We start from the raw sequence: 13,193 nt of genomic DNA, 5'->3' as shown, positions 1-13,193 counted from the left end.
TCATGAGGACACAGTGGTGTGTTATAAGATAGGTTCTGAAAGATCTTTACAAAGTAAATAAATAAATAACACAGCACAGATCAGCTGGGCTTCATTCTGGCAGCGTGGCCGTTTTGTTCTCCCGGAGCCTCCGCTTTTTTCGTCGCCTCGTTTTTTTTTCTCTTCATTTGTGACAAGCTGCCATTGTTTGTGTCTGTACACACTGCAAAAAGAATTGTCAACTCCAGACACTTAACTGAACGGGAATGGATTGAGCCGCAGGACTTAGTATTAGTATCTTCCCTCGTTCTCTTACACACTTTGCCCTGGGGGGATTTCCCGTTGCTGGAAGAGCTGCACAGCCAAAGCATCATGTGTAGTTTATTATTGGAGCCAAGCTCTCACAGGCCCAAAGCAATCACAGAAATCAGCTTAAAGCCTTCCCTGAAGTCACTGGTAAACCCGCCTGAGCTTGTCTACAATAGTATGTGTGCACCTGCAGCACATTTTATACAACGTTCTATACGCATTTGTACATATGTAAAGTTATCTCAATAATCCCCTCTGTTTCATAGCGTTTACTTAAATAGCATGGAAATTCTGTATACTGAGTCTTTTCAAAATACCATTAAAATGCCCACAAAATACACAAAAATACAGTGTACTGTCTTTATGCAGTAATTAGATCTCAAGCAATAAACCTGGTTTTATCTTTCTCTTACAGAGGAGGAGTTGTAGTTACCTTCTGTGCACCATCCTGCTATTCATTGCCGTGCTACTGGCTCTCACGGTAACAGGCACCATACTCTTAATGAACCACTCCCAGACACCTCCATCCCCCGATGCGCCGCCACTCATCACTACTAATCAAGATGAAGGCAACGCCCTGGTGACTGTAGAAAGAGGCGATGGCTCCCGCATTAACATCTTCATCGAGCCCAACTGCCCCGATTACAACAGCAACTTCCTGAGACTGGAGGGGGTCCAGACGTCACTGCTGCACTCGCTCAGCCACCATGACACAGACCTGAAGTCGGTAAAGGGACAGGAGAGAGGTCTTCTCGTCCAACTGGCGGAGGAAATCGCTAAGCTGTCAGCCCATATTAACCAGATGAAGGCAGAGTACAGCGCACTGAGGCAGGGCCAGACCAGCATCAGCCAGGAGATCAGCATGCTGCAGACTGAGCAGGCCAGACTTGTCCAGGTGAGACACTAAGAGCTGATATAATGGGGGAAATCGACCAAAGCCTAAAAAAAAATGTTCCAGCTTATTATTAAGTGGATACTGGGTTCGGGTAAAATGTCTGTTCAAATGTCTTATTTATTCGTATAGAACAAAAAACGTGACGTCAAACTTTGTCATGAAATTCTGAGTCACACATAAACAGAATGCAAATCTGTATTAACTTTGTCAATTAGAGCAAAGTAGACTGTAAGCTGTGAGCTACAAAAACAGAAAGGGATCTACAGCATCTACAGTACCTGAGAAAACATGTTATTATTAACCTCAAGCAGCAAACAATGCTATGCTTAAAAAAAGTCTACAGACGCATATAGAAGAAAGAAACACAGAGTCACAAAAATGGAGTATGCATTATATGCAAAGAGAAGGCGTAGCTTAGTGGTTAATTTGTTGGATTTCTGATCAGAAGGTTATGAGTTCCAATCCCTTCACCACTGCTGTGCACTTAACCAAGGCCCTTAAGCCTAAATTGCTCAGTTGTATGTATAAGATAATTGTAAGTCGCTCTGGATGAGGGCATATGCTGAAAATGTAAATAGTAGCATGTAGTGTATTCATTCTTGTATTTTTTCCTCTTTTATTGGGATGGGGACGGTGTCACCAACCACAATCTTGCATACCGATCAGCTAATGTGCAGGTGTACCCCTGCTCTTACCCGGTATATAGCCAACAGGCCAGTGGTGGACTCAAGTAATATTATTTTGGGAAGCATTTCTTCTCCTACATTTCAGACAAAACTTTTTTTTTCCTCACGATTTTGAAACAAATATGTAAATTGTGTTAAATGAGAACCTGTCATGAGAGCGCAAGCACTCTCTGGTGAGAGTTTGTGTGGAGTAAATGTGGTTGTGTGTGTGTGTCTTACTGAGTGTTTGTAACAATAGAAAACACTCTCCTGTGAAGTAGAATGGAAAATCGAATTGCATCAATTATTACAAATATAGTTTTCAAGGATCAGTAGGATTTTTTCTTTCGAAACTCAAGTTTGATACTTTTACTCAAGTAGAAATGTAAAAGCAGTCTTTTTACTTTTACAGGAATAATATTTAAGCAGATGGTTTGTACTTTATACTCAGGAACGGTGCATACCACCAGAGCAACTAGCTAATATTGCTAATGCTATGAATGCAATGTATTAAAATGTATATTAATCAGTAACTAATACATAAGATATTCATGAGACTGAGATATGCAAGTGTTAGCCCTCAGATGCCTCCTGTTTACATCCAACAGGCCAGTGGTGGACTCAAGTAATATTATTTTGGGAAGCATTTCTTCTCCTACATTTCAGACAAAACTTTTTTTTTCCTCACGATTTTGAAACAAATATGTAAATTGTGTTAAATGAGAACCTGTCATGAGAGCGCAAGCACTCTCTGGTGAGAGTTTGTGTGGAGTAAATGTGGTTGTGTGTGTGTGTCTTACTGAGTGTTTGTAACAATAGAAAACACTCTCCTGTGAAGTAGAATGGAAAATCGAATTGCATCAATTATTACAAATATAGTTTTCAAGGATCAGTAGGATTTTTTCTTTCGAAACTCAAGTTTGATACTTTTACTCAAGTAGAAATGTAAAAGCAGTCTTTTTACTTTTACAGGAATAATATTTAAGCAGATGGTTTGTACTTTATACTCAGGAACGGTGCATACCACCAGAGCAACTAGCTAATATTGCTAATGCTATGAATGCAATGTATTAAAATGTATATTAATCAGTAACTAATACATAAGATATTCATGAGACTGAGATATGCAAGTGTTAGCCCTCAGATGCCTCCTGTTTACATCCCAAACAGTCATGGTGGGCCCTTAACAAAAAAAAAAACACACAATTCCCAGCTCAAATTATTCATTACAAGCTTCTTCTCCTTTTTTTTTTGTCCTGATAAAATTTGTATTCCCTGTCAACCACTCATACTCATTTATAATCTTGGTGATTAGGAATTGATTGACCTTTCTGTGTTCTACGTTTTAAGATATGACCACTTTGCCAATATTAACAGAGCGCTTTATTCATTTCCAAGCAAAAGCTCAGGTCCCTTGTTTTAGATGGCCAGAAACTTAATTATGGTAGTTATGTGGTAATAATGATAATATATGGTGAGCTGGTCAGCTAGCTAAGTAAATTTTTTTTCGAACCATGGAAATGAATGAGTATATGAAGGCTATGAAGTATATAATAGTCTTTGACCTGCATTTTGACAGAATTGCTTACACCTCACATCTCGGTTATTTCAAACTACTGTATTTATTATTTATTAGGTAGATGAGATTCATATGTTGATTACTGTATCCTTTATAAAGCTTTTTGAGAACCCACACAAGCCAGGATCTGCACAATTCTGCCCTCCCAACTCATCTCTGCTTTAGCAAACTCAGGGATATAGACATAAGCACAATTTTTATTATCAAAAGAAAAGACATACAAGGACGAGAGAAGTGTTGATGCCGTATATCCGCGGTTTTAGACTGGCCCCTTGATCCACAAACCCCCCTCCCACAAATATATATTTAAATGACCCCTTAGCTAAACAAGCACTTCAAACTTTAGCAAGTTCTACCTCTAGGAGTTATTTTGGTGATTCTACTGGGCAAGGTGATAATTTGGAGAGAACATAAATATAACCTGTAATAGTGTTATTTCAGGGTTGGCACTAGACATGCCTAGCAGACTGAGGGACAGATGGGACCAGCTGCCTGACCATTTAGATCAGCATTTTATGAATTCAGCCAGTGAACTAGGAGCATGCCTTCATTAGATTTCCTCAGACAGGCAATAAACACCAGGCTCTATCAGCTATCTGCCTGGATAAACCATCTCCCGTAAACCCTTGTGGTGTGCTTGATTTGGTTATTGTTTGTCATGTTCTCTTAGGTTCGTTTATAAGAAGCTGCAGATCCTTAGTTGAAGGACAGTTGAGCTGTGCACATTACGTAAGAATTTTTTTCACCTTGGAGAAAAAAGAAATAAAAAAGATCACGGCTTTCAGCCGCTGTGAAGTAATTGTCAGGGTAAGAAAAATCCAGACAGACTAATGCCTATAGCTCTACACTGTACCATGCTTGTAGCACGGCTCAAATTGACCCACCATCCATTCAGATTTAAGGAAGTCATGCATCAAGACCCTTCTCTTTAATGGCACCCAAGTGGTGGAATGGCCTTGTTCTTGGATGTCCAAACAGCTGAGTCACTAGAATTGTTTTCAAATAAACATTCATACTCTTAAGTAACCCTTAGATTTTACCTGTTTCCCCTCCCTTTTATCTTCCTCTAAATCAACCAAGCCCAATTTCCATTTCTGAAGTGTAAACATAAACTGTAGATGGCATTATAGCAACATGGAAAAACTGCTTATCGTTCATTACTTTTTTCAAACTCTAAAAGAACTAAACAAAACAAAACTGTTTTTGGACAACTCAAGCTTCATTCCGTCATTAAGGTTAGTTTTTTCTATTTTTTTCTTAACAGCCAGGCCTCATTCAGCTTTCAACTACAACATAATAATACAGGTAATATATGACAATTTATGGAAAAATCTAACCTGTATCATTACTTTAATTATTGATCATAATAGTAAATTAAGTCAAGGGGATCAAATCTTTTTTTGTCATTTTAGATTTTGTCATCTGCCCAAGACTACCAAAGATTTTCTGAAAGAAATAACTTGCTAACTTTCAACCACAATGACCAGTTAATTTCATGATTCCATGAAATGATAGAATGATATACCTTGAGGTTGTCAGTCTTTAGACATTACATAAACCTTAACAACCATAGTAAACACAAAAATAAGAACATTGCATTATTTTTTATATATAAACTGTCTAAGAATATAAAAAAATCTCTTATTTAAAAAAAATCCTTACCCTTGTACCAGTAGCCTTTGAAACACTGACTCTCCTGATCCATAGATCCACTGTTGCTTGCTTGGGATTTAGAAGCTACTCTGTGACCTGTGTTTTTTTTTCTCCAAATCTATAGGATTGATCGTTCCCCGTGTCAGGTCAGGTCATCACCTCGCAGGCTTCTATCAGGAGTTCCTCAGGGTTCTGTTCTCAGTCCATCCTTGTTGTGCATACATGATAAATTACTGAGCAGCAAAAACAGACATTCTAGTGTTCTCCTACTACTTATGAGCCTTCTAGAATTCAAATCAGTCAAGACCATTATACTTACAAAATTATACTTTTGGATCAATTGCTTTTCGGTTCAGTTGGACTCTAATGGTATATAATTAAACAAACCAAAATATCATTGTTTTTTGTTCAGTTTATCCTTGGGCTCAGTACCAGTAATCAGTAATTGTTTCACTTGAGGCATTTTTATTAATTTGTTGGCGAATAACGTCCTCGCTGCAATTAAACCATGCTACAGATTCTACAGCTACTCAGACCTGCATCTGAGTGCAAGTGTAATGCTTTTGTTTGACAAAAGGAACCAGAGCGAAAAAGTATAATTGTAGTGGAAAATCTGAGTTTCATATGTGAAAGCATGATCAGATAGAACTGCTTTTCATGACACCTCTTCAAAGATCAGATCTTATCTCAAACCACTCAGTCACCACTAACCATCCAGGCAGCACACAGAGCAGAATACTGATGTGATTTTAAAAAACACACCAACCACCACTCTTCAGACTGTTGCTCAACTTCTTATACACACTTCAGCTCTGGCTCTACACATTCCATGTCAAATCTCTTCTATAAAGCATTAAAATTCTGCTTCTTCATTTAATCACACAAATTTCTCAAATTTCATTTCAATATATAAACAAATTACATTTGTACTGATTGGCCAGGCAGGGGGACAGAGCTGGGAAGGATGTGCTGCAAGTTAGAGCAATAAAAGATGCAGAAGGAAATGTGTTGACTAGTGAGGAGTGTGTTTTGGGAAGGTGAAGGGAGTATTTTAAACCGCTGATGAATAAGGGAAATGAGAGAAAGAAGGTTGGATGCTATGGAGATGGTGAAGCAGGAAGTGGATAGCAGCAGGAAGATAGGATTGGTTAGGAGGAAGAGAAGCGATTAAGAGGATGACATACCAGTAGAAGCATTGAGGTGTTTAGGAAAGATTTCAGTGGAGTTTTTAACCAGATTGTTTAACAAGATTTTGGAAGGTGAGAGGATGCCTGAGGAATGGAGAAGGAGTGTGCTGGTACCGATCTTTAAGAAAAAGGAAGATGTGCAGACCTGCAGTAACTACAGGGGAATAAAATTGATCAGTCCATTAAGTGACCATGAAGTTATAGGAAAGAGAAGTGGAAGCCAGGCTGATAGAAGAGGTGACCATCTGTGAGCAACAGTATGGTTTCATGCCGAGGTAGAGCACCACAGATGCCTTATTTGCTTTGAGAATGTTGATGGAGAAGTATAAAGAAGGTCAGAACGAGTTGCATTGTGTGTTTGTGGATTTAGAGAAAGCGTACGACAGGGTGCTGAGAGAGGAATTGTGGTATTGTATGAGGAAGTCAGGTGTGTCAGAGAAGTATGTGAGGGTGGTGCAGGACATGTATGAGGACAATGTGACAGCAGTAAAGTGTGCAGTAGGAATGACAGACTGGTTTGAGGTGAAGGTTGGGCTGCATCAAGGATCGGCTCTGAGCCCTTTCCTGTTTGCAGTGGTGATGGACAGATTGACAGACGAGGTCAGACAGGAGTCTCCATGGACTATGATGTTTGCGGATGATATTGTGATTTGTGGTGAGAGTAGGGAGAGCTGGGGAAAAGGGGAATGAAAGACAGTAGAAGTAAGACAGAGTACATGTGTGTGAATGAGAGGGAGGGCAGTGGAGTGGTGCGGTTGCAGGGAGAAGAGGTGGTGAAGGTGGAGTAATGGTGAAGAGTGGCAGGAGTGATTTGCGATAGAAGGGTATCTGCAAGAGTGGGGAAAGTTTATAGGACTGTGGTGAGACCTATGATGTTGTATGGTTTAGAGACAGTGGCATTGACTAAAAGACAGGAGGTGGAGCTAGAGGTAGCAGAGCTGAAAATGCTTTTCATTAGGAGTGACAACGATGGACAGGATTAGAAATTAGTTTATGAGGTCGACAGCACATGTGGGACATTTAGGGGACAAGGTGGGGAGGGGTGATTGAGATAATTTGGACATGTGCAGAGGAGGGACATATGGTATATCGGTAGGAGAATGCTGAGGATGGAGCTGCCAGGAAGGAGGAAAAGAGGAAGACCAAGGAGAAGGTTCATGGACGTGGTGAGGGAAGATATGCAGGTAGTTTCTTAGAAAGAGGCAGATGTAGAGGACAGGGTAGTATGGAGACAGATGATCTGCTGTGGCGATCTTGTTAATTGCAAGAAGAGCTTCTTTAGAACGAGCAGCACGAGTTGTCCCCTGCCGAATCCGGCATCGTGCATCTGTCTGTCACCTGGTGAGACACCTTTATCTCCAAAACTCCACCCTTTTACCCATTAATTGGAGAGACAGAAAGAAATGAGGTGGCTGATTCATTGATCAGACGCATGCAGAAGTGGATCAGTGCTGCCATTTTGTCTGATCTCTCCGCAAAGTTGCCCCTTTTAGCAAATACACATTTTAAGCACAAGAAAATTTGTCCTTTTTTCCTTTTTTTTTCTTGTTTTTTGCTGCTCTGCCATCAATCACAATGAAACCAACATGTTAATTGTGTGTGTGTGTGTGTGTGTGTGTGTGTGTGTGTGTGTGTGTGTGTTTGTGATACAAATGCCAACTTCTAGTCGATTCACACTTTTTTAAACCGATGCATCACATAGTTAACTTTTATGCCAATGCACCGATGTGAGTTGGTGAAGCTTACCATCCCTAATAGATGTGATTGAAAAACAAGGAGTGCTGTGAATGGAGAGTCTAAGAGCTCATCAAAAACGTAGTTCCTGTCCATAATCCTGACTCTAAAGCATATCACAGTTTGCAATGAAAAACTTCCCGTGTCCAACTGGTCCTAGAAATATACTCTTTAAACCAACATCTTGCTCATAAGAATAAGCCCTTATAAACTGACTTATACAGCGCTTTACATGCTCATACACTGTTAGTAAATTCAGTGCTCCTCCTGAGGCACCCATCATGCTTGTACTATGATCTGGGTCTTTGAGTGCTGCATGAATAACTGGAACAGGATTCAGTCATTTGACTTAGAATTCAGGTCTCAGTTCTCAGCTGGCACTTCGCTGGTAGATAAAGCCCTGCTTTGATTTCTGCTGGCCAGTCAACTCTGTAAATGGACTATCAGTGAGACCGAGCAGGACGCCGATGCCTGCTGCGTGCACATTATTTCAAATACGTCGGCTTGCTGACCGAGTCGTATCCATTAATCACAGACAAATCCGTGGCCTATTTTCCTGTAGACTTCCATATCCTCAATAATTATCTTTAACATAGTGGGCATCTGAGTGTGCAAACCATAGTGCCTACCTAGAAAAATAAAAATGCTGCTTGGTAGAGAAGGAAATGATTAATGAACAGCATCAGACAAAATGGAATAACTCAATCAAAACATTCCATCTTTTAGTAATAGGGATAGTAAGCCTCTGATGCAGTTCTGCACTAAACAGTCATTCAAATCATCCTCTTTCTTTCTAATTATATTATGCAATGAACTTCATATTGTTGGTGTTCAGATTGTTCAGGATGTTCGATAAACACCTTACCACCTTGTGCCAATAAAAGAAGGATCTTATATATATATATATATATATATATATATATATATATATATATATATATATATATATATATATATATATACACATCACTATTTGTCTTTGTTTGAATATTAATAAACATGGCTTGTGAGTGAAAGGCAAGAAAGCAGGCATGCGTCTTTTTGTTCAGTTCTTGTAGGGCTGACCTGCTCTCGCATGTTTTATTTGCATACTCACCTCCCCGCTTCACTGCTTCATACTGCCGTGATTCTTCCCTTATGAATATTTTAGTAGTCATGCACTTCACAGCACCTTGCGATCGTTTTTAATGAACACACTCACTGATCCCGGTCTTCACAATTTAGTCACATGCTTTTATGCTTTAACCACGAGTCCGAGTTTCGACAGCTGACAAAAGCCATGAATGCATGTATGGATGCACAGACAGTTGCATGAGTGTTTCCACAATGACACAATTTGAATGATTTTGCTTCTGTACACTGATAAAATGGATTTAAAATTAAACTATCAACATGTGGTTGAAGTGTAGATTTAATGGAAACTAAAAAGTTGAATTGATCCTATAGCTACATGTGGTTGAAATGACAATAAAAGCTTCTTGACGCTTCTTGACTTTCAAGTAATTGAACACTAAAACAATAAGCAGTTAAATGGGCTAATCATTCTAATCAAATTAGAATTTTTAATTGTAACGAATGGTCATGGACCTAAAATGGAAAAAAAAAAAAACATAAAATTGGAAATGTAAAGGAAAAGAGTTAAAGACAGGAATAAGAGTAAAAGTTTAAAGGGTTTTTTTTGTTTGCAATATAATAAAATGGAGCTGCTGAATTTACAGTAGAAAGTAGACATGGAATAGAAATAGAACATATAAAATACATATAAAATGTCATGAAGTTGATCAAAGAAAAGCTCTGAATTTGCCTTTGGTAGCTGTTTATGGGAATTCTCACTAATAAACATCGATTCATGTAAAGAAAGTCATAATTAGTCTAAAATAATAATTTTTTTAAATTATACCTAAGCTAGTGGAAAATATAAGAGTTTCTTGGTGAGGAAAAACCCCCTTTTAACCATCTAACAAAGAACATTCTCCAAGAGTTGGACTTAGCGTTGTCAGAGATGTATAATCTATTTCCTATATCCAAGATTGTTTTAGACAACTTAACCCACGATGCATTAGAATTGCAGGAAGACAAGATGTCCGTGGTGCCACTGGTATTCAAACCCGTGATCTCTCAGGCGATAGGGTGAATGCTTTTCCTGTTGCATCACTCAGGGGCCATGGAGCTTGCATGGAAGCTAACTGTACTATATGACAGTGTGTGTGCTGAGTGATCTACTCAGGCTGCATGATATATAAGGCATCAAAAGATGAAGATACGCACCCTCTCCCCTTGCGGTTGTTATGTATTTTTTATCATTTCCGTCTTCGTCATGACTGACAGGTAAGCGTGGTTGCTGTGGTAACCAGCAAGCTGACAGCATGTGATATGCTGTATGTACATAGAGAGCCTTGAGCGCTGTTTTTTCCACTGTAGGCTGCACAAGAACTTACAGAACTGCACATTTGTTGTTTTATGTCAAGTGGAGGTAGTAGAGAGTAATGTTTGGGTGCTGAATGAAGGCAGGGATTGTCTTTGATGATCAAGGTATTGAGAAGCAGACAGTAAAATGCTTCAGAGGTTAATTTAGAGTCTAAACTTACAACAGCAGTATCATTCAGAATGTCTTTACTTTTGCTGTGAAGGTAAACAGTTTTCAGTTCTCTGCCATCATCTTACATTGTGCAGAAATTTAGAGCTATGTGAAATGGCAAAAATAAAAATAGTAGTGGCCATGAAATGGGTTCAGAATGGCCCCAATGGCTTATAGTTATTATTATATACCAGTGTGTTCATGTGTGGGTCAGAAGTGATCATGTAAGTCAGAAACATTTTCTATTTTCCACTAGGTTATACTTAGATTTGTTCTCTTGTGGTGCTCCAGGCTCTGATAAAAAAAGAAAAGAAAATAGCCCACCGTATTGCTAGTCGGAATACGGAGGTGTGTCTACCAGCTTGTCAGTTAATGTGTTTGGATGGTTTGGATTTGGAGTGAACACTGAAGGGATTGACAGGGTTTGACTTTTAGATGAGATTTAAAATGTCATGCAGTAGCACTGCTGCCTCGCTGCTCAAGGCTTCCCATTTCCATCCTGAGCTCGATTTACTGTCTGTGCCATTTTTGTGTGCACTTGCAGCATCTATGTTGGCTTTCTCTGGGTTCTCTGGTTTTCTTCCTCTTCTTGTGTGTGTGTGTGTGTGTGTGTGTGTGTGTGTGTGTGTGTGATGCTCTTCAATAGGGGGTTTGGATCTCTTCCTCTTTATTCCAGGACTCCCACTGCCTAGGAAAAAAGTTTATGAAGATAAATGAATGAATCTAAACAACTATGAGAATTACATCTATAAAAACAATATAACATTTCGTTTGCAATTTTATGGGACTAGTAGAATAAGAATCACTCAAAAAACAATCTGAGACCCCTGGTTGAAATTTTCCCCATGCAGTTTTAAACAGTGCACTGCAGTTTCCAAAGACTAGTAAAAAAAGAAATGTGGACTTTCTTTTCAAAAATTCTGTTTACTATCATGAATTCTAAATAACTGAAAAATGTTTACCCATATGCCAGCAATAGATGCTGCAAGTTATGATGTCACCAATATTACCAGAGTCTTCTCTTGTTCTTGTCAGTTTAAGTGACATGAACCAACTTGCTTATGTGGAAGAGGGCAGTAAGCTAGTTTTTATTTTTTATTTTATTTGGTTATTAGACTTCAGCTTCTCTGTGATGAAGGGAAGATTGAAAGGATAAATAAGTTGTAGTGGCAAGCTTCACACATCTCAAAAAGAACCACAGGGTTTTTTTTTTTGGTGGAAAGCTTGTTAGTGGGTGGGAATCGGCTATGTATCAATGAGGTTCCTATGTCTTAACCACTAAGCTACCACTTCCCCCGGCAAATCCAGAAAGTTGTGTTTATAAATGTATTTTTTGTTTGTTTATCTTACATTCCCCCATTTTGTTTCACTGTCTGTAACATGCTGCAGGTATCAAAGATTTCCAATTAAGTCATTAAACCATTAATAGATAAGAATTTATGCAACTAGCAGATTTCAAATGCCTGTTTTTCTTGTTGTTCTTCCACTCCAGCTGTTGTCAGAGACTCAGATCAACATGATGAAGGTTGTGAACTCTTTGCGTGACTTGCTCGACTCAGTGCACAAGGACTCTGGTAGCGAGAGGGGTCTCCTGAAGGCTGATCTGCTTCAAAGGGCCCCGGCACGCAATGGCGTCCGACCCAGAGGCTGTGCCAGAGGAGACGGTAATGAAAAAATCTTTATTCTCTCACTCTCATAAACTGGGCAGATGGCCATAATGAGCCTTAGCACTCCTACCGCCTGTGGACTTCCCTTAGGCTGGTCCTTTCTCTCTGCAGCCTTTATGAGTGACTGATGCCTTTCGGAAAGATGCAGAGTGTGAAAGATGACACATTTTGTGTCTGCTGTGCCGATGATAAATGATAATGTTAGGCTTTTTTCCCCTCTCGTCTTTTTCTGCAGACTCCCAACCGAGAGACTGTAGTGACATCTATGCCAGTGGACAGCGAGAAGACGGGATCTATTCCGTGTTTCCTATTCACTTCCCATCAGGCTTCCAGGTTTACTGTGATATGAGCAGTGATGGAGGTGGCTGGACGGTGAGTCCTCCTCTTAAAAGCCAGGGTCAAACACCAGCATATTTAGGGTAGACTGTATTTAATAAAAGACTAGGACCTATGAAACTGAATCTCTTACTTACTTATATTCTATATTTTATGTGTATATTTCATACTGGACATGAAAGCAATAGCTACATTTACAGGAATGTACACCAACCAAGCAACTTTATGGCCATTGATCAGGCATAACATTATAACCAAATGCCTTAACATTGGTTCCGCTTTTGTTGGCAAAACAGTCTTGACTTGTTGAGCATTAACAACATTAACTTCTTTAGCAATCTGAGCTACAGGAGCTTGTCTGTTGGTTTGGACCACACGGACCATCCTTCTCTCCCCATATGCATTAATAAGCCTTGGCCGGCCATGACCCTGTCACCGGTTCACCATTGTTCCTTCATTACAGCACTTTTGATAGATACTGATCACTGCAGACTGGCAATATTCATAATAAAAGTAATCCAGATATACTATAGGAATCTGCCTGACATGTATGCATTTAATTAGTTGCAGTGTCCTGACTAAATACATGCATGTTCCCCTTGTATACGTTT

At 39.4% G+C, this 13,193-nt stretch overlaps 1 protein-coding gene across 1 annotated transcript in view; it reads left to right on the top strand.

The window, feature by feature from the left end:
• LOC124399436 (fibrinogen C domain-containing protein 1-like) overlaps positions 1-13,193 on the top strand; it is an 88,868-nt gene that overhangs the window by 22,382 nt on the left and 53,293 nt on the right. Inside the window, exons 2-4 of the mRNA XM_046870328.1 lie at positions 704-1,183; positions 12,072-12,243; positions 12,482-12,618. Coding sequence (XP_046726284.1) covers positions 704-1,183; positions 12,072-12,243; positions 12,482-12,618 — 789 coding nt within the window. The remainder of the gene's footprint in view (positions 1-703; positions 1,184-12,071; positions 12,244-12,481; positions 12,619-13,193) is intronic.

This window comes from Silurus meridionalis, chromosome 17 (genome assembly GCF_014805685.1).
Source record: "Silurus meridionalis isolate SWU-2019-XX chromosome 17, ASM1480568v1, whole genome shotgun sequence".
In the NCBI taxonomy this organism is placed as follows: domain Eukaryota; kingdom Metazoa; phylum Chordata; class Actinopteri; order Siluriformes; family Siluridae; genus Silurus; species Silurus meridionalis.
Note: the sequence above shows the minus strand (reverse complement) of the source record. Positions and strands in the feature narration are given on the sequence as shown.